The following is a 23792-nucleotide window of genomic DNA, read 5'->3' as shown; positions in this document are numbered from 1 at the left end:
ACGCCTAATGCAGGAGGAAGCTACAATTGGAAATTTCAAGCTCGTGCATGTTTATAATCTTCATCTTTAAATAAAAGCGTCACTGGCAATGTTTACTTATCTTCTGGGACAATTTTTTTGTCTCCTCCCCACAAAACACACACACACCGTCTCTGGCACTTTCTTTAAAATATATTTTAGGAGGCAATTTTTAAAAGCACTTTAGAAAATTCAGTTGTAACGGAGCAATGAAGTAGCATATATAATTGCATCTCTTAGTCTGTGCCACTTAATTTAAAAAAAAAAGTTTCTATTAAGTTTTCAAGTTATACATCTCAAAATATGCATTTTACACAATGCTATATATCCATCGACTGCCCTCCTTCTCCTTCCCATGGTTCATTTCACTTGTCTATCATTCCTGCATATTTTACTGTAACCATTTTACTCAGCTCCCCAATTTAAATCATTCAAATATTAATCACACTGTTGAATTTATCTTAATGCTGCCAGCGTCTTCAGCTGTGCACAGTTGTTTTACAAATACTCAGCAAATATTTTCCACTCCTCTTTAAATAGATACTCTTTTTGCTCTATTTTTCATGTGTTAAACCTGCTGGTTCTGCAAATTCTATCATGTGTTAAACCTGCTGGTTCTGCCAGTGCTCCTTACTTGGGACCTCCCTTGCTTTCCATCTTTGGGCTAACAAAACTCTAGCTGTCGTTGTTGCAAATATAAATAATTTTTTAAATTTGTAAGTTCTATGCCTGACTTCTATACTTTTGATTTCCCTGTTTCCCCTTATATTCTGAAGTAATATTTCCAACGGCAAAATAAACAACAGTGGAGATAAAGGGCAGCCTTGTCTATTCCCTTTTTTTATTTGGCATTTGTCTGAGAGATTATTATTTACTAATATACTTGCAGATTGGTCATTATAATTGCATGTACTCTCTTACAATAAAAGGACTGACTGTTGTGTGTCACCAAACTGTAACTCTTGGGATTTTGTGTGTGTTAAATATGCGCCTTGAGGATTTCATTGCAATGGCATTGGCATCACTAAAACATCTGTGAGATGGCACAAGAATTAAGGGTGGGAAACTTTTCCTTAAGAATCATGCTGCTGATGGTGATAAATACTATTATTATTATTATTATTATTATTATTATTTTAAAAAAAAACACAAAAAATCTACATTAGGGGTGGATCTACACACAGGACCCCCCCCCCCGCTATAAATAAGTCAGAAATTAAATTGTTATAACAAAAGAAGAAGAAAAATGCTCTGGAAAATCGCTTAGAATTTTTTTCTTGCTCTCTGGGGCCATCTGGTGTTGCATGTTTATAATACATTCAAAAAGGTGGTTTTTTGACTAATGTAGCTGAATCCCTAGGATTATCAGAATAGTAAAATGTAGAAGAATCTTGCCATTAAAATATTACTCTGCTGATAAGATTAACCTTTGATTGACAGCCTGTTTTGCTTTGTAGCTCTTTAATGATGTATCACGCAAGCGTGATATAAATGTGAAATATTTAATCAGTGGACCTGGTGTGGATGAATATCCAGAGCCTGGACTGTTTTCTATCGAGGATGATGTGAATGGACATGTATCTGTGCACCGTTCCATTGATCGAGAGAGAAACCCTTCTTTCACGGTATTTACTTTACTTTAAACCTTTTTTCTTTTTAGAAGTCCATAGAACACATGAGCCAGTCGCTAATTTAATTTTCTTGCTGATTATCCATCGTTCAGATACGTTTTGATGTTGTCGATAGGACGACGAATGAAATAGTGGATAGATCTTTACTCTTCAATGTTAAAATCAAGGATATAAATGATAATGCGCCTGAGTTTTCTAAAAAGGAATTTAACATCACAATGAAAGAAAACCACGACAGAAGTGAGTATCCTGGATACTGTTGATAGCTTCGCTGCATATGGTCCTTGTCAAGGACAGGGTTGCTCAAACTTTCTACTCTCAGGACCCACCTGAGATAGCTGCAGAATACTGAAGCCAACCCGTCACAAAATGACAGAGCAGTGGCAGAGCCAGTCACAAAATGGTAGCCAGTGCAGACAGACTTTGGCATAATCGGCTGGCAATTACTGAGATCATTTCTATTGCTATTTAATCCATCTTTGGAAACTGCCAACTTCTTTGGCACAGACAGCATTTTCTTTATGGCTCAGCTTTCCTTAAGCTTAAGGAAATTTCCTTAAGTACAGAATTTCCTTAAGTACAGAAATTTGATCTGGAGTTATTTTGACTCAGTTTTCCCATTTTAGGAAGAATTTGCTGACCCAGAGGATCTAAGTAAAGAAGGCTTTTTATTTTATATTGTTCCTTTTCCCACCCCATATTCCTAAAGCATTTTTACTCATCTCCTGTAATTTCTTCTCCCATTTGCCTTTCATCCCTTCTCTGGTCCTTTTACATTCAATTCCTCCTCCTATAGCAGCTTTCATCTTTCTTATCCTCTATCTATCCATCTCATTTACCACCGTCATCACACCCTTTGTCCTACCATCTAATTTTGTTCAAGACCTCCTCTTCCTCTTTTTTCTCAGAAGTGAAAGACTTTCCTTTCTTCTCCACTCCACTTTTGCACCTCTCTGCTTCTCAGCCACTTTTACTCAGGATGGAGTTGCTGGCATTGGTGGAGCCTAAAGTCTATGGCATGGCTAGGGGTTGCAGCAGGTAAACAAGAAGGCACTGAGCAGGCAGTGGCAAAAGCTGTTGGCTTTGCTCTGAATCTGGTAACAAATTTGCCCACATGGGGAGATTGCCAAGAGGTGGGCTCTTCTGGTCAACTATACAAGGGCCAAGAATGGAAGTACAGTCGTACCTTGGAAGTTGAACAAAATCCGTTCCTGAAGTCTGTTCGACTTCCAAAACATTCACAATTCAAGACGCGGCTTCTGATTGGCTGCAGGAAGCTCCTACAGCCAATCGGAACCCGTGTCGGATGTTTGGATTCCAAGGAACGTTCACAAACTGGAACACTCACTTCTGGGTTTGTGGCTTTTGGGAGCCAAAACATTCGAGTCGCAAAGCGTTCGACTTTCAAGGTACGACTGTATAGTAAAGACACACTATAAAGGTAAAGGGACCCCTGACCATTAGGTCCAGTCATGGCCGATTCTGGGGTTGCGATGCTCATCTCGCTTTACTGGCCGAGGGAGCCAGCGTACAGCTTCCGGGTCATGTGGCCAGCATGACTAAGCCGCTTCTGGCTAACCAGAGCAGCGCATGGAAACATCGTTTACCTTCCCGCCCGAGCGGTACCTATTTATCTAATCGCATTTTGATGTGCTTCCAAACTGCTAGGTTGGCAGGAGCAGGGACCGAGCAACGGGAGCTCACCCCGTCGTGAGGATTTGAACCGCCAGCCTTCTGATTGGCAAGTCCTAGGCTCTGTATTATTCCCTTGCTATAAACACTGTACCTTCCCCAATCATAGATGAACCAGTGTTCAATGCCACGGCCTATGACAAGGATGAAGAAGGCACTCCTAATTCTCTAGTGGAGCATTCTTTGGTTTTGCAGACACCTCGTACAAAAGAACCTATCTTCACCATTGATCCTTCAAGTGGCCTGATTCGTGTCATGGGATGCTCAGATTATCCGGTATAGAACTTGTAAATAAATCTTGTCTTCTTAAGCTCTGCCCCCCCCCCTTTTCGGCATGTATACACTTGTGAAAATAATTTTGCCTTCAGTATGTCACTCTTTAAATCCACTGCCCTAGTATTTCCTCTACAAATTGCCTTTCAGCAGCCTAATCTTTGTAAAACAATATCCCATGCAAGGCAAACAAATGCAGTGTAAACAAATGGGCCATCATTGTTGGTGTTGGGTCAGGGAGAACTGGCTCAGCCTGATCCACTTAGCAATGAGTCACTGAGTGACCTTTTGCCTTCACTTTGCTCCAGTAGCAGATGGGTGGTGGTGGTGCAGTGGAGCTTACCTGACCACCTGATACTGAGCTGCTGCTTATTGGGAGGAAAAATGGAGGTGCTGGGGAGGTCAACATGGTGCAATTGCATCAGCATGCTCCTATTGCTGCATTTGCAGTGTGGGGGCTTCCCCAGAGCTCTGCCCTTCCCAGTAAGCAGCAGTGACTCAACAGTTGGGAGGTCAGGTACGTGCCACCTCCTCAACATACCATCCGTTACTGCTGTGTCCTACATCACTGGTGCTGAGAGAATGAGATGAGGGATGGGGTCTAAATGCCATATTTATACAGAATTACGGTCCTGTGCAAATTACACCATGGAGCAAAACATTTGAATTTACCCAAGGCCATGGACCTCAAAACTCATCTTTAAAGGCAGTCTCAGTTGTGGCCACACAACATGCATGGGGAAAAAAAATTGAATAAAGCTAATAGGTATCTTCGCAGCAGAATCAATCCAAAGTTTCTGGTGGTTAATTGTGGCCATTTCAGGAAAGCTGGATTCTAACTTGCTCAGTCAGACCACGGGCCTTACGTTTTGCAAATGCATCTTTCCTCTTTGGAAAGTTTGCATGGCTTTGGAGTTAATGAATTCACACCAATATCATCTCGGACATATGGAGAGTGATGATGTTTTCATATTTTAACGTTTTCAAGGAGACCTCGGCTTTCAGACTTCTGGTCAAAGCTACAGACCATGGGAATCCACGGCTGTCATCAACAGCAACCATTAATATTGCTGTGGAAGATTCAAACAACAACGCACCACTGCTTGCTAAAGGAACTGTAAGGACATATTGCTTGAGGGCTATTGTCAGGGTGGGAGAGAGTTTTCCAGGTCCCAGTTATGAAGTCAAAAGATTTGCCTTTTTCAGGGCCCACTTTAAGGCATTGTTTTCCGTCAGTGCTGACAGCTCTGCAGGTATACAGCCTAATCAGAATGCTACTGCAAATTCTACAAAAATGTAATTATTTGGAATCTCTTTTATTGTTTGAATCAGATTCACCCTGGTTCTTGGATATGCTTAAGTCATGCCCAGCTTTCCCCTGACCTCTAAGATGGGGCTCTGTCATTACTGAGTCTATTTTTGTATGCCGCTTGGAGAATCTAAAATATGAAGATTAGAAATGCTTCAAAATAAGTAATAAACATGCAAATGCCAAGTTGTGTACAGGGGTCAGCAGCATGTATACAAGCCCTGCTTCTGAAGTCATTCTGCATGTCATTGCCCGTGCGCTGACTTTCCCTAGTGTTGTGCCAGGAATTCAAGAATAGAACTCTCTGCATAACTGAAGACCACACTTTATCAATGCAACTTCTGCCTGCATAGTCCAATCCTGGGGGCAGATTTAATTAAATAGTTGCACAAGCAGGAACAACAACAACAACAACAACAACAACAACAACAACAACAACAACTTTATTTATACCCCGCCCTTCTGGCTAGGTTTCACCAGCCACTCTGGGCAGCTCCCCCAAAAATATTACAACCACGATAAAACATCAAACATTAAAAACTTCCCTAAACAGGGCTGCCTTCAGATGTCTTCTAAAAGTCAGTTAGTTATTTCCTTGACATCTGATGGGAAGGCGCCACTGCCAAGAAGGCCCTATGTCTGGTTCCCTGTAACCTCACTTCTCACAGTGAGGGAACCACCAGAAGGCCCTCAGAGCTGGACCTCAGTGTCCGGGCTGAATGATGGGGGTGGAGACGCATTATAACATGTCCCACTTCTACAGTGGGTTTTTCCCCCTGTCTCCACTTCCTATGCCTCAAAACAGCACACAGTGGGAAGATAGGGGAAATCATTTTACCAGGCAAGCAGGATTTCCTTGTGCATACAGAGGAACCTCCTTAGCAGTCCACTCCACCCTGGGTTATGTATCTTGGTCACATTGCAGTGTGACAGAAAATGGGAGGAAATGCTTGGAGCTGTCTTTTGTTCACTGAGATGCCCTATCTGTGTCTTCCAAGCATTATCTGAACATCCCAGAAGGCAAAACAGAACATGGCATCCTTCACCTCCAGGTGGAAGATAAAGATTCACCCAACACACCTGCTTGGAGAGCCAAGTATAAGATACTGGGAGGAGATGATACAGAGAATTTCAGCATTGAGACGGATCCTGATACCAATGAAGGGGTTTTAAGCATCACAAAGGTAATGTAGATGGACGAAGCTATTGATAGGATTTGAAGAATTGTTCCAAGCATAGAACTTTTATCAAGATTTGGCTAGCAGCACGTCATCATTTACAGCCCCCCACCCCACCCTACTGGTTCTTGTGTATAGTTAGTCAGAATTTACTAATGGGAGATTGTGATTTTGTGGTTGCTCTGCATCTTTTATTTTCAGCCTTTGGTTTACGACAAACATAACAAGAGGAGACTCGTGATTTCTGTGGAAAACGAAGAGCCCTTCTTTATCTGTGAAGGCGGTCAGGTGCGGAGTTCTCCAGGCAACCAAGAAGCATATGTGAACATAAACATCGTTGATGAGAACGACGCTCCTCAGTTCCATCCTCCTGCTCTTGTTCTTTGGAAAGAGGAAGGGATGATCCCTGGGAACACGATTGCACATTACACAGCCAAGGATCCAGACACAACACCACACATCATAAGGTGTGGAAGATCTGCTGGTCATTCTTGTACGCATGTCCCATATGAATGGGTCTTCCAAAGGAGCTTGCTTAGGGGTCCACTTCAGAGAGAGTGAGGAGGAATAGATTCAAGAACCCAAGAGCATAGGGAGTCATTGAACATTACACTTTGCCCAATCAAGTGTCCCATGACCGCCATTTTGCCAAGTGTGGTGTAGTGGTTAAGAGCAGTAGACTCGTAATCTGGTGAACCGGGTTCAATTCCCCGCTCCTCCACATGCAGCTGCTGGGTGACCTTGGGCTAGTCACACTTCTCTGAAGTCTTTCAGCCTCACTAACCTCACAAAGTGTTTGTTGTGGGGGAGGAAGGGAAAGGAGATTGTTAGCTGCTTTGAGACTCCCTAGGTTAGTGATAAAGTGGGGTATCAAATCCAAACTCTTCTTCTTCTTCCTTTAAGCATGAGTAGTCTACCTGTTTGAGTGCTGTGTCAAAACGTTTCTTCCGATTTTTCACATGTTTCATTCCCCTGTGAAATTCGCTTCTGTTTTCCTGCTTCATTCATGGAGCACTTTAAAAATGTCCTTAACATTAAAAATAAATAAATTTGGACCTTACGTTATTGTTGCGAGGTGACCATGGGTAGTGTGTATGTGGTCACCATGCTCCCAAATTAAAAATATATTTGCAGAACAGTATACTTACCTGGCTGCCTATGCTTCCTGATCTGAAAAGAAGTCTCATGGGTGGAGTTACAACATGGGAGCATCAGCATCAGGATGTCTTCCCCTAGGGCAGGCATAGGCAAACTCCGGCCCTCCAGATGTTTGGGACTGCAATTCCTATCATCCCTGACCTCTGGTCCTGTTAGCTAGGGATGATGGGAATTTTAGTCCCCAAACATCTGGAGAGCCAGAGTTTGCCTATGCCTGCCCTAGGGTATCATAGAAGTGGGAGAAACTGTGGGAGAATGGTTGCCACATGGCTGAGATTGTTGCACACCCTGATTTTTGTTTCTGTAGCAATTGCAGTGTTTTTACTTTCAAAGAAGTTTTCTTTTCAAGAAAATGATAAACTGCTGTCTGGTGCATGGCAAACAGCCTCCCTGCCTTCCATCTCTTATAGGAAAGCCTAGCTGTGGAAACCATGGGGATTTTAGGAGGCATAGCACCCAGGAAGGCTGCAGTATGCAGACTACTGGAGAATGGATACATTTTCTCTCCACGGCTGTTTGTTTTTCACCTAATACTATGCTATTCATCTTGCTGTCTGCTATTTAACATAGTTTACACAATTATTCCTGCCCTTTTATTTATTTATTTATTAAATTTGTATACCGCCAGTCACCCAAAGATCATAGGGCAGTTCACAGCATAGAAATACAAAATGGGGACTTGCGTACTTCACAAATTTAACATAATTAGTAACATTTTCACGCCATGCATTTCAATGTAAAGGAAATGTCAAAACCATGCAAATAAACCCCACCAAAAATTATGTATTGGTTGTAAGATTAAATAAAGACCCCCAAGAATTATGTGAGCGAATAGGCACTGTATTTGCCAGATCGAGTTCTGCGCTGGACCTGGGACAAAAACGCGAGCGGCAACAGTTTTTGCTACTGCTTCAGGCCGAATTCCCTGACACCCCTATTTGCAAAACCCTGGAGCCATTTTGGAAGTAATGTCAATGCAACCAAAGCCTTCCACTCCCCCATGAGAATTTTACAGAAACTCTTCTTTCCACCTGACTTTTTTTTATATGAGTGCAGTTTCTTTTTCTTTTCACTGTTGGAGAATGGTTGGAAAAGGAAGTGGAAGGAAATGTTCAGCACAGCACTAAGTAAACCCTTGATTTCCAGTCCTTTGGAGGGTTGGAAAGCAAACCCTGCCTGATAGCTACTCTGGAGCCTTCATCGCTTATTTAAAAATAAAACCTTTGATCTCCTCTTTAAGGTACAAAGTAGTTTCTGACCCGGCTGGCTGGGTGACTGTTGACGAACACTCGGGGACCGTGACAAATGTGAAAACACTAGATAGAGAATCTCCCCACGTGAACAACAGTGTATACACCATTGTGATTCACGCCATTGACGACGGTAAGTAGCTTCTCAGACAATAACGGTGCAAGATGCAAAGTGTCCCAAGGCAGCTCTGGTTTAGCACCTAACACTCAGCTTTGAATATTTCCGGGCAGAAAATGAAAGCAACAGAATTATCCTGTGATGTCTAAAAATCATAGCTGTCAACTTACAGATTTGAAAATAAGGGATCAGCAGCCAAAATAAGGGATCAACAATTACTTTGATAAAATACATATTTTGTTGCATGCAAATGGCTTTAGATACCTATTAGGTCCATAAATTACCATATAGCATATATTCAACACAAAAAAACAGCAACAATTTGTTGTTGACAAAGGACAGCTGGACATGGAAAGGGCCCCATTATCTTCAGTAGCTTATTTAAGGGACATCATCAATAAGGGACAGCAGCGGGACATGGCACTGGGAAAAGGGACTGTCCCGCCAAATAAGGGACTCTTGACAGCTATGCCAAAAATGTTGAGAAGCTGTCTTAAAAATGCTTCCCAGTCATAGAGCCGTTTCTTGGGCCCCTGTGTGAACTCTGACCTAGATGATCCTTTCTTGCCTTGAGAGTTTGCAAAACAGATCCAGCTTGAATGATGTGGATGACCTGACATTTGCAACAGAGAAATACAGTGTGGGAAGCGTTTGCTGAGGAGGTCAGATGCCAAAAGCCAGTGGGTGAAATCCATTTCTCATTCTGTGCGTTCCTTCCTGCTTTGTAATATTTGCCCTCTCTCTCCTTTTTAGCATTGTGCTCATTTGTTCCCCCTATTAGGTGTTCCACCACAAACTGGCACAGGCACTATCCAACTTCACCTCTCTGACCTCAATGACAACGCTCCCATGTTAGTTACATCTTTGCTGGTGGTCTGCAGTGGAAAAGAAAAAGGCCCATTCCTTGTAAAAGCAGAAGACAAAGACTCTGATCTCTATGCAGAGCCCTTTACATTCCAGCTAGTAGAGACCAATGGGGATGTGCAAGACTCTTGGAAACTGGGACAGAACTTTGGTAAGCTACCCTCCTACTGTGATGTAGGGATTTTCCATGTTCTGCCCTGTACAGTGGTACCTTGATTCTCGAACGGCTTAGTTGTCGAACAAATCGGCTCTCGAACGCCACAAACCCGGAAGTAAGTGTTTCGGTTTGTGAATGTTTTCCGGAAGCCGAACATCCGACACGGCTTCCACTTGAGTGCAAGAAGCTCCTGCAGCCAATCAGAATCCGTGCCTTGGTTTTCGAATGGTTTAGGGAGTCAAATGGACTCCCGGAACGAATTAAGTTCGAGAACCAAGGTACCACTGTACTCTTCGTACGCAGAACTCTATAGTATCTCATATGCTAAATTATGCAAATTGCATTGTCATTACATTATTCCACCCCATTCATTTCAGTGCAAGGAAAACTCAGTGCAAATGGGGTTTTGTCTTGTCTTGTATATGATTTTGATATTCTGTACATCGCTTTGACAGTCTTCAGACTAATAAAGCTATAGGAGACATTTCTTAAACAAACAGGGTTCAAGTAGGGGAGGAGACAAAAGTTTCTGGCCTTTCAGCAGAGCTAATGGGGCTGCAAGATATCTCCATCTCCTCTTCGACTATAAGCCTGATAGAATGGCAGGTGCTGTTAGATGTGGATTTCCACCTCCATGCTCTGGCCTGTTGTCTGCAGCTTTTCCTGACACCACAGGTTAATAAACTACCTATAAATGATAAGAGAAAGCATTTCTTCTGAAGTTTTCAAAGAAGGCTGGACAGCTAACCAAAGAATTGCCTAGAGGATTTGCAAGCAACCATTCAATTCTTAAAAATCTAAAAATGATTTAAATCTGGTTAATAATATTTGGAAGGGTTCAGCCTGCATCATCACTATTGTCTCATTACCAGCATGGTATTATTATAATTAGCAAAAAGAAATAATGTAAGCATTCTCCCTCTCTCCCTCTTCCCCCACTTTAGATGACTCAGTCGAGCTGTTTATGTTGAAAAGCCTCCCTTCTGGAATTTACGAAGTGCCGCTCCACATTTTCGACAGGCAGGGGTTTTCTGTGGAACAGACCCTCCATGTCGGTGTGTGTTCCTGCCGGGATGGGATCACATGTGAGCAGGAGCTGAAACTGGCTTCCATGTCGGTGGGTCTTGGAGCAGGAGCAGTCGCTGCAATCGTGGCTGGGTTCCTGTTACTGATTTGTGAGTGATGTCGTAAAATTTGCCTTTTGCTTACTGGCAGAAATAACGTACTCAGATCTTGTGCAGAGAGAATGTAAACATGTTATCCTTGTTCGTCAGTGACTGATTTTTTTAGTGGGTGCTCAATTTCAATTCAAAGTGCATGCACACGTAGATTAGTAGGGTGAGCTGCTTCTTCATGGGATTAAACCACTGAGCCTCTTGGGATTGCTGATCGGAAGGTTGGCACTTTGAATCCACCTGACGGGGTGTGCTCCCGTTGCTCCATCCCAACTTCTGCCAACCTAGCAGTCCAAGAGCACACCAGTGCAAGTAGATAAATAGGTACCGCTGCGGCAGGAAGGTAAACAGTGTTTCTGTGTGCTCTGGTTTCTGTCACGGTGTCCTGTTGCACCAGAAGCGGTTTAGTCATGCTGGCCACATGACCCAGAAAATTGACTGTGCACAAATGCCGGCTCCCTCGGCCTGAAAAGTGAGATGAGTGCCACACCCCATAGTTGCCTTTGACTGAACTTAACCATCCATGGGTCCTTTTACCTTTTACCTTGACCTATTGAATTAATTAATTCAGGCAATTTCTATACGCTTAAGATATAAATATATCTTTAAATGGTGTACAACAAACTAACCGGGAGATGGAGGGGATCCTAGGAGGGATTTTCCCTCCCACTTATCCAAAAAAGTGTTAAAGCTCATCCTTTGTTTTTCTTTTCCTTGTTACGCAGTGGGCTTAGCTCTCCTACTTTGGTGTTCCTCAGCACCAGAATCGAAGAAAGGGCCTCCCTTCATTCCGTACGAAGAAGGCAACCAGACTCTGATCCACTACAATGAGGAGAGCCAACAAGCTTTGTCTCAGGTGGTAAATAATACCGCTATCCATTGTGTAGATGGAAAACAGCACAGGGCTCTTGCAGTTGTATAGAAGAGGGAGCTTCTGCAACAGTAGCTTTCAATTCAGATATTAAAGATGTAGGGGTTCTGCTGTCTTTTGCACCTGCCCATCTTGTATTCTCTCCCTATGACGTTCCAGGGGCAATGTTATTGGGATTACTGTACAATCATCATGTGAGATTCATTAAGCCGAATGGAATTTATTCCCTTTTTTTTAAAAAAAAAAAATTATTATAAAATACACACACATTGTGAATATACAAGCATACAAACATACATTCCGTACAATCCTTAAATATATACAAACATACCTACATTCAGTCCCACAGATAATTCCTTTTCCCATCACCATCCAACACCCCTCCCCGACCTTTGTGTTAGACTTCCAATCTACTCAATTGCAATTTCTTTCCACTTCTATTACTTTCTTTCACACACATTTAACCTAATTTCATGCTTCTTTTTCTATTACACATTGTTATCCATCTTATTTAGTATTTCAGTATTTAAAACGGAAATTGTTTATTCTAATAGGAGATCTGATTTTTCAATATGGTTTTGTAAGTATCCTTTAAACACCTTCCAATCCCTGTCTATCTTCTCTTTTGAGATCCTTCCAATTTCTCCCATTGTTTTGGATATTGTAGTACTCCAGTAATTTGGCAAGCCACTCTATTTTTGTCCGTATAATACCACTTTTCCAATTTTTCGCAATCAATAGCCTTGCGGCTACTGTTGCGCACAAATATATTGTCTTGTCTTCTTCCTTTAGACTTCCTGGTACTATTCCCAATAGAAAACCTTCTGGTGTTTTCCTAAATGAATATCTAAACTTTTTTTTCATTTCGTTATATATTGTTTCCCAAAATTGTTTGATGTTTAAACAGTTCCACCATATATGTACCATAGTACCTTTTCCAGTGTTGCAAGAATGGAATTTATTCCTATTGAGTTGTATAAGATGGTAGTCTTTGATTCTTTGGGACCAGAGAGCAGTGGAGACTTGGAGTGCCTTTGTAACATCTGCTTTCTTTGCATATGTACTAGCAGGACATATAGGCAAGCAGACACTCCTTCAACAGGCAGCAGATCCCCAGAGAATATTTGTGTCGACCTTTTCCAGGCAGGCACCCACAATTTTAGTAGTTCCAGCTAGATTCTTGTATTGCTCTCTGTCCATTCAGAACAGCTGCTTCACACCCAACCAACATGTAATAATGCATTTGATTTTGACTTAATGTCCCATTTAGGATACACCCGATATGGGAGATCCTGCTACATCATCTGCAGTCTATGCACAAATTTCCAAAGAGAAAGCACAAACAATTAAGGTAACCACAGAACTCCTTGAGCTTTATTGAATGTATATTTAAAGGGCCTGTAATGGAACAGTACAGTTTCCTTGCCTGGTGTTGCTCTTGTTTGTCCTCCCCCCTCCCTTTCTGTTGGGTATTAGGGGAGAAATATATTTCAGTTTGCTTTTAAAGGTGAACTTGCCTAATTCACACTTTCCCCAACAATATATGAACTGTAAGGAAGCCATCCTTCAAAATTCACAGTTCTCTGAATTTTGCAATGCAGTTCTTAGGCCAAGTAATGTGTACAAAAATGCATATACTAGGGCACAATTTTGCTTAAAAATGCATACCTTGCTGAAAATGACATACCAAAATGTTTGCTATGGGGAAATTGCATACATAAGTGTGTATACTATATTAGGATACATTTTCACTCAAATGCTCAAATGTACACGAGGGCTTTTACAAAAAAGTTCGCAGACTGATGTGGTCATGCGGAGAACTGAATTTAAGATTGGAAAAATGAGAAACTAACTGCAAATCCACCCATCTCTAGCAATAGTGTGCATATTGGAGTAACTGAAAAGCTATACGGGGGTCTCTGCCTTGCTGAAAGATAACTGCTCTGACCCTCAAACTCTGCTTATTCAGCAAAGGTCTCTACGCTTGTAGGCTATTCTTGGAGGCACTTGTGTAGGTGAGTGGGAGTCTGCATCATGAAGGGCCCCCTGATCATGTGGAAGATCCTATACAAAAGCTATTGGTTCCCCTTTCAGACCAGCTCACAGAGGTTGGGGTGGTTCTCAGCAGGCCATTAATGCCAGAGGCATGGATTGACCTGGAGGTCAAAGGCCTGTAGGTATCTCATAGCCTAGGATGTTGTCCAAGGCAATCACTCAGGGCTGAAATCTGCCTTGTATGTAGGGATTGAGCTCCTTCAAATTGTCCTTTTACAGTGGTACCTTGGGTTAAGAACTTAATTAGTTCCGGAGGTCCGTTCTTAACCCGAAACTGTTCTTAACCTGAAGCACCACTTTAGCTAATGGGGCCTCCTGCTGCTGCTGCACCACCGCTGTGCGATTTCTGTTCTCATCCTGAAGCAACGTTCTTAACCCGAGGTACTAGTTCTGGGTTAGTGGAGTCTGTAACCCGAAGCGTCTGTAACCCGAGGTACCACTGTATATGCTTGTTTAATTATTGTCCAATGCTTTTAATGCCTTGATATTGGCTTGCATCCCATTGGCTGCACCAGCAGGGCTTTGCTGACACCCAGGGCCGTCTTAAGCTTATCCGGCGCCGTGGTGCAAAGATCCCTCCAATGCACCCCCCCCATTTCCCATAGTTGCTGACCTTTTTTAGGGAGGACGGCACTGCCAGCCCCCAGCTTTGCTGGAGGGCAGCTCCTCTGGCGGGGAAGAGGTGGAGGCTAGATGCAGCGGCTCCTGGCTCAGCTGGTCGCTTTGTGCCATTGTGGCCATGGCAGGCAGAGGCTCCAGGCGCGGTGTTGCTTTGGCATGGCGAGGGTGGCGAGCTGATGCGGCCAGCGAGAGCCTCTTGACTGGCACCCTCCAGAACATGGCTCCCTGCACCACTAGCCTCTATGGGTAAGACGTCCCTGCTGGCACAAATGGAGTTTTCTTTCCTTTCTTTCCCCCATGTGCCTCAAAAATCTACTCTAGAAGGTCTCCAACCACCTGGAGCTGATTTTGAGGGTGGAGTGGAGGAGACAGGAGAAGGAGGGAAATTGAGTCCATTGCACATGTGGAAGTCTTGTTATGTCAGCAGAGCTAGAGCACTGGATAGGGGCCAGTCATTTGTTTCGGCATTTTATTTCTTAGAGGCCAACTGGAGCGAGCACCTCACATTCACGGACATCCAGTCAAGTACACTATGAACAAAACCTACTTGTGAGTAAAATGTGTACGAAACCACCGTTGCTTCAGGTATAGAAAAATGTATGATGGTATGCAGTAGTTCACGGGTGCTAGATTTTGTTGTTGCTTTCAGTTTGCAATCATTTATCATCATCATCATCATTTTAGTTGTATGCTGCCTTTCCATAGTTAAAACCATGGGTAGGCAAACGAAGGCCTGGGGGCCGGATCCGGCCCAATCGCCTTCTAAATCTGGCCCGCGGACAGTCCGGGAATCAGTGTGTTTTTACATGAGTAGAATGTGCCCTTTTATTTAAAATGCCTCTCTGGGTTATTTGTGGGGCATAGGAATTTGTTCAATTTCCCCCCCAAAATATAGTCCGGCCCCCCACCAGGTCTGAGGGACAGTGGACCGGCCCCCTGATGAAAAAGTTTGCTGACCCCTGGTTAAAACAATTCTCAAGGCGACTTACAGAATGACAAGATTTACATAATTACCTTTACCTTTAACAAAAGTCACCAATGATAAATAAAACACATCAGAAAGTACACAACCAAATGGAAAACAATTTCCACATAATTCATAAAATCTAAAATTAAGAATACAGCATTAATATCAGTCACAATTCAAAATGACATAGATAAAAAATAAAAGCAATTTAAAAAACAAAAACAGAGACCTCTCTGAGCAGCAGCAGCAGCAGCAGCAGCAGCAGCAGCAGCAGCAGTACTCCTTTGTGGAGCCTGTCAGGCCCTGCCCCAAGCCAGGTGGAGAGAACCAGGACAGGGCCATGTTAAGTTGTGGGTGAACATATCAGACGACACAGCGATTCTTCAAACAGCTCTTGTTTATTCACAGGCCAGAACAGAACTGAACTGAAGGGTTGAGCCAGCCTGCTTATATAGAGCTCCAGTAGAATGCACCAGTAACAATTTTCTGTAACTATCCAATCACTTAGCGTCACTTTCAATTCCTTATTTGCATATGTGGACCTGAGTGAAAACTATCTACAGTATCCCCCTGCTGGCCCAGGGTGAGAACTTCAGTACATAACAGCCCTTCAGGCTCCCAGCAGGTCAGTCCTGGGCAGCAGCAACAGCGGCAGCAGTTCTTTATTATGCCCCCAACTTTACATTGCATTTCCTTTGCATTAAAATGAATGGGGTGGAATAATTAATGACAATGTAATTTAGGGTTTTAATGTATTTAATTATGTAAATTACATAAGTTACATAATTTCACCATATTTTTGCAGAAAATAGTTATTCATTTTATCCTTATACTGCTTTATATTTTTTATGAAGGAACCTACATTAAAACATCAAAGCATTCCAAAACAAAACATTACAGGAGATCAGATTTAAAATATGAATCTAAATATAGTTAACAGGAAACAAAAATATTGCCTTAAATGTTTCACATTAAGACATTACAAAGGAAGGCCAATTATACAACACCTTAGAAAATGAATTGCAGAAGGACATACGCAGCACTGCATGCAATGAATATAAAAGAATATGTTGTTTGTTAATTTATCGTTCAGAATATTGCTCAAGGTGGCTGACAATAAAATGGAAATTTATCAAACTAGAGTAAAACACATTAAGCATATTAAAATACATGATAAAAATCACGCAGCACAGAGATGAACAGCCCTTACAGCAAAGAGGAGCACTTGTCATAGCTACAAGCAGCAGAAAGGTTTGTAGCAGTTGTGACTTTCGTCTGCTCCCAGAAAATTACCAATATTCTATGACCACCACTGCAAAGTTGGGGGCAGGGATTTTGAATTGAAATGGGCTTCTGAAAGTCCCTTGCAGGCAAGGTCACCTTGACAACATTGTGGCATTGGGTAATTGACAGCTCCACACACTTGCCATACTTGGCTCACAAGGGTTGGAGGAGATGATGATGATTATGATAATGATAATTTATTATTATTTATAGCCTACCCTCTGGCTGCGTTTCTTTAGCCACTCTGGGAGGCTTCCAACAAAATACTAAAATACAATAGTCTGTTAAACATTAAAAGCTTCCCTAAACAGGACTGCCTTCAGATGTCTTCTGAAAGTCTGGTAGTTGTTTTTCTCTTTGACATCTGGTGGGAGGGCATTCCACAGGGTGGGTGCCACTACCGAGAAGGCCCTCTGCCTGGTTCCCTGTAACTTGGCTTCTCGCAGTGAGGGAACCGCCAGAAGGCCCTCGGCGCTGGACCTCAGTGTCCGGACAGAACGATGGGAGTGGAGACGCTCCTTCAGGTATACTGAACCAAGGCCGTTTAGGGCTTTAAAGGTCAGCACCAACACTTTGAATTGTGCTCGGAAATGGAGAATCTGACCCAGTGGGCAGAAAAGGTTCTTCACTCCTGTTCTGTTCCATCTGTCCACACACCAGAGGACAATGTGTTTTATGTGGCAGTCATGTTTGCATGCTAGTGTTCTGCAGGACTTCAGAGAGTGAGAGCGAGAGTGGTTTTATAGTGAACTGTCCTGAGGCTTTCTGCAGTTTGATGTCCTAATGTGTTTCAAATATTCTAATTTTAAGGAGAGTGGTTTTAGCAAGATGCATGGAAATACACGGACTGCAATTGTATTTTTATAAGCTAAGCTTCATTTTCTTTTAAAGGATGACCATAGAATGACCCAAGCAAAGCTGACAGCGCCTGGTGGAAGTATAGCTTCACCCATAACCATCCCAGAATATTTCCAAATGATCCCTGGCTGGCATCAGGTTAGATAAATCACAACAGGATCCCGCCCCACCCTCTGTGCTTTTTATCTCTAATAACTCAAGATGTGTCACGTTACAAAAAATTGCTATCTCTAGATTTCATAGTTTCCCCTTATATTTGAAGAAATTCTGGATGGAATGTAAGCAAGTGGTGGCTCTAAAATTCATTTTCTCTGCTTCAGCAGACAACCTTGCTCCCCCAAAACAGTAAGAAGCGCTGGAAGAACCCACATGACCGGATGCTGGAAACATTGGATGAAATCTTAAATCAGGTGAGAAACAGGAAGAGGTTGATTACTTCCCCTTCTCCAAGAACTATGAAATGCGGAATGAGTGGAATGAGTTTCGATAATGGCTCAAATTTGCTTTTGTTAATGCAGAAGCCCAAAGATCTCCTCCTGCCACCAAATTATTTTAAATTGGGGAGGGTAGAAAATCAGTCTAGGGAGCTCCTGAATGCACAAAAGATGCTCTACTAGTGAGCTGTTGTCCTTCTTCCCGAATGTGCTGCAGATAACAAAGATTTATTTCATTAAGCAGGGATGGGGAACCTTTGGCTCTCCAGGCCTGTTCTGAACTCCAGTTCCCATCAGCCCAGCTATAGCATGGCCAATGGTCAGGAATGATGGGAGTTGTAATTCAACAATGTCTGGAAGGCCACAAATTTCTCATCCATGTAGCAGAGGCAGGAAGGTGCTCTTGTTTAGCTATCTAAACGCTCTTTTGCTCACGTTCTCTCCTCAGAAACTTAACCACATCGCCGATCTAGAGGATAACGGGGTCTCTTACGCTCCTCATGTTTATGCAGAAGAAGGAATTTTGGAGAAAAGTGAATCCGTTCTCTCCCTACCAGTTGTGGATGATGACAGCCTACCTCCTGATTTCTTGGCTACTTTGGGGCCCAAGTTCACCACTCTTGACAAAATCTGCAGCAAGTGATTCCTTTAAAGCTGCCCTATGAGCAGCTGGGAATCCTCCCAGTTTAATTTGAAATTGAACTATAGCTATGCCGTTCATAAAGGGATTTTTGCCAGCATTCATTCTGCTGAATTTTTATACTTGAATAAATGGATTATTTTATTTTGCAATAAATACACTGTTTTTAAAATGTTGATGTTGCATTGTGGGAAATGTTATGTTTCCCATTGTCTTATCCAGAAAAATTACACGAAAGCTTAAGCTACCCTAAGCCAATTGTCCTCATCTTGGTGCTCTCCTGATGTTTTGGACTACAATTTCCACCATGTCTGTTGGCTGGGACTGTTGGCTGATGGAAGCTGTAGTCTAAAATGTCTGGAGGGCACCATGTTGGGAGGAAGGCTGCCTTTGGCTCTAAGCATGTGTAGTAGACAGTGGAAGTGGGTCCATTAGAGAGAATGGGATGCTGCTCCACCAACTTGTCTGCTCTCTGCCAGCCCTGCCTGTCACTGAAGGTCCATGTTTATGCGATGTTGCTGAAGCCAGCAGTGGTTATTGGGTTGCACTGGGCAGCCATCAGGTCTCTGAGCATTGCAAAATTCATTAGAAAGAAGGCTTTAAGAAAGAATAGGAAGGCACACTGATGCAAAGTCTACAAAGTGCAGAAAAAGGGGTGTTGGACATTCCTCTCTTGAAAATGACTCATGCCCTTGATCCTTTTCTCTAGACCAGGGATGGGGAGCCTGTGACCTTCCACATGATGCCAGACTACAAATCCCATCAGCTGCAACCAACCTGGCCAATGGTTGGGGATAATCGGAGCTGTAGTTCAACGTGTGGAAGGCCACAGGTTCCCCATCACTGATGTAAGCAATATATAACTGTAGTGAGGTTGACTCCATGTTCACAACAAGCCTACAATGGAGACAGAAGAACGACGACAATGGGGTTGGATTACATGACCTATGGCACCCCTTCAAACTCTACAATTCTATGATTCTGAAATCTTCAATGGGTTACAGCAACAAAAAGGATTTTTTTGTTGTTGCTAAAGGCTAGCACCCAAAGCTATGGTTAAAGCTATGTTTTTTCCAGTAGTGATGTATGGAAGTGAGAGCTGGACCATAAAGAAGGCTGATCGCCGAAGATTTGATACTTTTGAATTATGGTGCTGGAGGAAACTCTTGAGAGTCCCATGGACTGCAAGAAGATCAGACCTATCCATTCTGAAGGAAATCAGCCCTGAGTGCTCACTGGAAGGACAGATCCTGAAGCTGAGGCTCCAATACTTTGGCCACCTCATGAGAAGAGAAGACACCCTTGAAAAGACCCTGATGTTGGGAAAGATTGAGGGCACAAGGAGAAGGGGATGACAGAGGATGAGTTGGTTGGACAGTGTTCTCGAAGCTACCAGCATGAGTTTGACCAAACTACGGGAGGCAGTGGAAGACAGGAGTGTCTGGCGTGCTCTGGTCCATGGGGTCACGAAGAGTCGGACATGACTAAACGACTAAACAACAACAAAGCACCCAAAGGCTTGGCTGTTAAGTGTATGGAAAGACTGAGCAGAGAATATCTGTCTATGGTCAGTAGCTGCAGAGGTGTGGAAGGCTGAGGTCCTTTGCTAGTAGGGTTGCCAGACCCCCAGGGCTGACCTGAAGTCTCCAGATTTGCTTGGCTGCCCCAAGGTGGTTGGGAGAGGGCTTGAATCTTCAAGTTGACAGGTCTGCCTTTATTTATTTATTTATTTTAAATTAAAGACTGTGTGCAGCTTGCAAGCTTCAGCCCAGCAGATTGTTGCATAGACTCTCTGGGGACCCTTAAATATCTGTGGCCTTGAATGGGTGGAATGTTTTGATCCTGTCTTTTATTAGCGTTTTGTATTTTTCTGTTTTGCCTGCCTCAACGAATGCACTCGTTTATATTTGGCAAGTTGCTCTGTGTTACCGTGGTAAAAAAGGCAACCAATAAGTTTAAATAATAAAAACAATTAATATTCCATGACCTCGTGGATCCCTTCGGATATTCCAAGCACTGTTAAGCTCCCATCTCTCACAACAACCTACAAACTCTCAAAGACAGGGAATGAATGAATGAATTCAAAGGCAGTTGAATTAATGAGACACTTTAAAAGAATGTTACATACTTCAGTCTTGCCTGAGTTCATTTTTTTGTCAAAAACTATCCCTCGGCTATCTTTCCTTCACTTCCTGTGTTTTGCTTATCTTGACAACTTGTGTGGTGAGGTTTCTGGATCACCTCATCCCAAACATCTAAAAACAGCTGTGCTAAGGCGACATGGGATGGGATTTGTGTGCATGTAATACGTAGTCTTGTCAGCTTTTTGTTGGTACATCCCCAGAGTACAGAATGTGCTTGCAAGATACTTTGGCTCTCAATGGAGTCAAGCACATTGTGTACACAGTCATTTCCTTCCACAAAATAAATTGCAATAAAATATTTAAATAAAGGTGATTTCCTCCCAGTTAAAGGATCCATGGATTTGCCTTGGGTTCAGTTTATTTTTTATTTTTATTTTTATTTTTTGGGTTCAAGTTTAGAAGGGTTGGAAGAACCAAGGATCAGAAACAATTATTTATGTATGCAACGACAGCAGTGTGGATACTACTGGCCCAGAGATGGAAAGAAGATAAAGTCCTGACCAGAGACGAATGGTTGATGAAGATGATGAACTATGCCAAAATGGCAAAATTGACCGGGAAAATCAGAAACCAGGAAGGGAAGAACTTTAAGAAGGAATGGGGAAAATTTACAATGTATTTAAGAGAACACTGTAAACAACTAAAAACTTTGGCAGGATTTGAGTAATGCTTGTAATGTACAAAAAACTATGGTAAAAATGGATTATTTTTTAAATAGAGAAAATAAGAAGCAGCTGAAAAAAGATTGATAATGGTTACCATGGAAATGCAGAGGGGTCGAGACCAACTGGCAGGAATCTTTACGAAGATTTTTAACCAGTCTCTGGCCCAAGCCACCATTCCACCCTGTCTGAAATCCGCTACCATTATACCCCTGCCAAAAAAATCAAAGATAGACAGTCTGAATGATTTTTGCCCTGTGGCGTTGACACCCATTATAATGAAATGTTTTGAAAAACTGGTGAGGAAACGCATCTTATCTTGTCTGCCAGTGGGACTTGACCCTTACCAGTTTTCGCACAAGGCAAAGAGATCCACAGAGGATGCTGTGGCAATGGCTTTACATGCTGTCCTGACTCATTTGGAGAAGCAAGGGAACTACGCGAGACTGTTATTTGTAGACTTTAGTTCTGCATTTAATACTATTCTTCTGCATAGATTGGTGCTCAAATTATTAGACCTGGGACTTCCACCATGTTTGTGCAGGTGGATATTAGATTTTCTATCAAACCGTTCCCAAAGGATCAGGTTGGGTTCCCACGTCTCTGCCGATTTCATCACGAATATGGGGACGCTGCAGGGGTGCGTGTTGAGCCCGCTTTTATACACGCTCTATACAGCTGACTGTGCCCCCAAATACCCCAGTAAGAAGATCATTAAGTTCGCAGATGATACAACGGTGGTTGGTTTAATCACGGCTGGAGAGGGGGAGGTGGCCTATAGGAAGGAAGTTGAGCAGTTGGGGGAGTGGTGCAGGAAAAACAACTTACTCCTTAACTTAAAGAAAACAAAAAAGATCATTGTGGACTTTAGGAAATGTAAATTGAATATTCAGCCACTTATTATTGAGGGGAAGTGCGTGGAACAGGTCTCGGTGTTTCGATTTCTGGGAAGTGAGTTGAGAGACGACCTAACCTGGGGAGAAAACAGCAAAGACCTGATGAAGAGAGCACAGCAGAGGTTATATTTTCTGAGAATCCTCCGGAAAAACAATCTCTCAAAGGACCTGTTGACGGCATTTTACCATTGCACTGTAGAGAGTGTATTAACTTATGGTCTGTGTGTTTGGTTTGGGAGCTGCACGGCCAGGGAAAAAACAATGCTGTCCAGGGTTGTAAAGACTGCAGAGAGAATAAATGGGTGCACTCTTCCCACCTTAGATCAAATCTATGCTGCCAGGTGCCATAAGAAAGCGGCAGAGATAGCGCAGGATAGTACACACCCTGGAAATTATCTCTTTCAGCTTCTGCCTTCTGGAAGAAGGTATAGGCTTATAAAGGCCAGGACTAACCGCCTGAGAAACAGTTTCTATGCAAATGCAATTCTGGTTCTAAACACAGCATAAGGGGTCTCTACAGTATAGTGTATTTTAAAATGGGGTTTCAGAGTTTTTAGGGGTTTCTGAATGTTTTATGTAGTTTTTCAATTTCATTGTTCTGCATGGGACAATGACAATAAAGATATCGTATATCGAATCAGGGAATCCCAAATGTTGATGTTTAAAGTTTGAATTTAAATTTGCAATGTAAAACTTAATAAAAAATATTTGACAAAAAATAGAAGGGTTGGGAGAACATAAGAACAGTCTTAGCACCCTCTTCTTTTTCTGAGTTAAATTTTTAGTTTTTTTCATGATACGATAAGAAATAGTACATTCTTTTCTCACAGTAGCCAACCATATGCCTGTGGGAAGCCTTGGTACTGAGAAATGATTTTCTTCTGTCATTAGGGTTTGCACTTAGATTTTATACATGCTTGAACAGAACTTTCTAAACAAAAATAAACATTACCTTAACAATGCTTTTGCTACACTATGGAAGAGGCAGGACTCCTTTGACTTTCTTTCAGGACACTGGAAAAGCGCTGCTGTAATTTTTAGTAGCAGCTGAAAACGCAACAGTTGTGACCTAGCAGTGTGTTCTGCTGTCTCCTGGTGTCTGTTTCAGGTAGTACAATTTTGCAAATGGATGACGTGCCTTGCATTAGAGAGGAATTATTTTCAAAGTCCTCCTCTTTCTCCACACCATTCATAAGCTCATAAATATTGTCTGCCACTCATTTAGGGGGAAAACAACAACCCCTGACTCCTAAACTATTAAAATCTTGAATATGTGAAAAAAAAGAAACCATTGAATGCCTTCCTCCCAAAGGAGGAAGGATGGGAGATAAAAATATAGCAAGCAAACCAGCAAAATAAATAACTAAACAACAACAAATTCTCTCTAAAAGAGACTTTGGGTGGTTGCATGATGACAAGAGGGAAATATCAGCATGTATCCCAAGCTATGCATGCAAAAGTACAGTGGTACCTCAGGTTAAGTACTTAATTCGTTCTGGAGGTCCGTTCTTAACCTGAAACTGTTCTTAGCCTGAGG

At 42.4% G+C, this 23792-nt stretch overlaps 1 protein-coding gene and 1 long non-coding RNA gene across 5 annotated transcripts in view; both read left to right on the top strand.

Annotated features, from left to right (window-relative positions):
* CDH26 (cadherin 26) overlaps window positions 1-18729 on the top strand; it is a 28742-nt gene extending 10013 nt beyond the window's left edge. The window contains exons 4-18 of one of the 4 annotated variants that reach the window (XM_081011119.1): window positions 1476-1643; window positions 1742-1889; window positions 3451-3617; window positions 4603-4731; window positions 5922-6107; window positions 6303-6568; window positions 8500-8642; window positions 9409-9642; window positions 10593-10823; window positions 11549-11682; window positions 12965-13045; window positions 14851-14955; window positions 17513-17617; window positions 17800-17889; window positions 18362-18729. In XM_081011119.1, coding sequence (XP_080867245.1) covers window positions 1476-1643; window positions 1742-1889; window positions 3451-3617; window positions 4603-4731; window positions 5922-6107; window positions 6303-6568; window positions 8500-8642; window positions 9409-9642; window positions 10593-10823; window positions 11549-11682; window positions 12965-13045; window positions 14851-14955; window positions 17513-17617; window positions 17800-17889; window positions 18362-18556 — 2382 coding nt within the window. In that variant the 3' untranslated portion in view covers window positions 18557-18729. The remainder of the gene's footprint in view (window positions 1-1475; window positions 1644-1741; window positions 1890-3450; window positions 3618-4602; window positions 4732-5921; window positions 6108-6302; window positions 6569-8499; window positions 8643-9408; window positions 9643-10592; window positions 10824-11548; window positions 11683-12964; window positions 13046-14850; window positions 14956-17512; window positions 17618-17799; window positions 17890-18361) is intronic. The other 3 variants (XM_081011120.1, XM_081011121.1, XM_081011122.1) reach the window with 3 other exon arrangements.
* Window positions 18730-21070: 2341 nt separating this feature from the next.
* Window positions 21071-21786, top strand: LOC308480700. The gene is made up of 2 exons (XR_013988243.1): window positions 21071-21644; window positions 21710-21786. It is a non-coding gene; the product is annotated as an uncharacterized lncRNA (long non-coding RNA).
* Window positions 21787-23792: the final 2006 nt, after the last annotated feature.

Source organism: Podarcis pityusensis (assembly GCF_964106645.2).
Source record: "Podarcis pityusensis genome assembly, chromosome: 6".
Taxonomy (NCBI): domain Eukaryota; kingdom Metazoa; phylum Chordata; class Lepidosauria; order Squamata; family Lacertidae; genus Podarcis; species Podarcis pityusensis.
The sequence above is the reverse complement of the archived record's forward strand: the minus strand, read 5'-3'. Positions and strand labels throughout refer to the sequence as shown.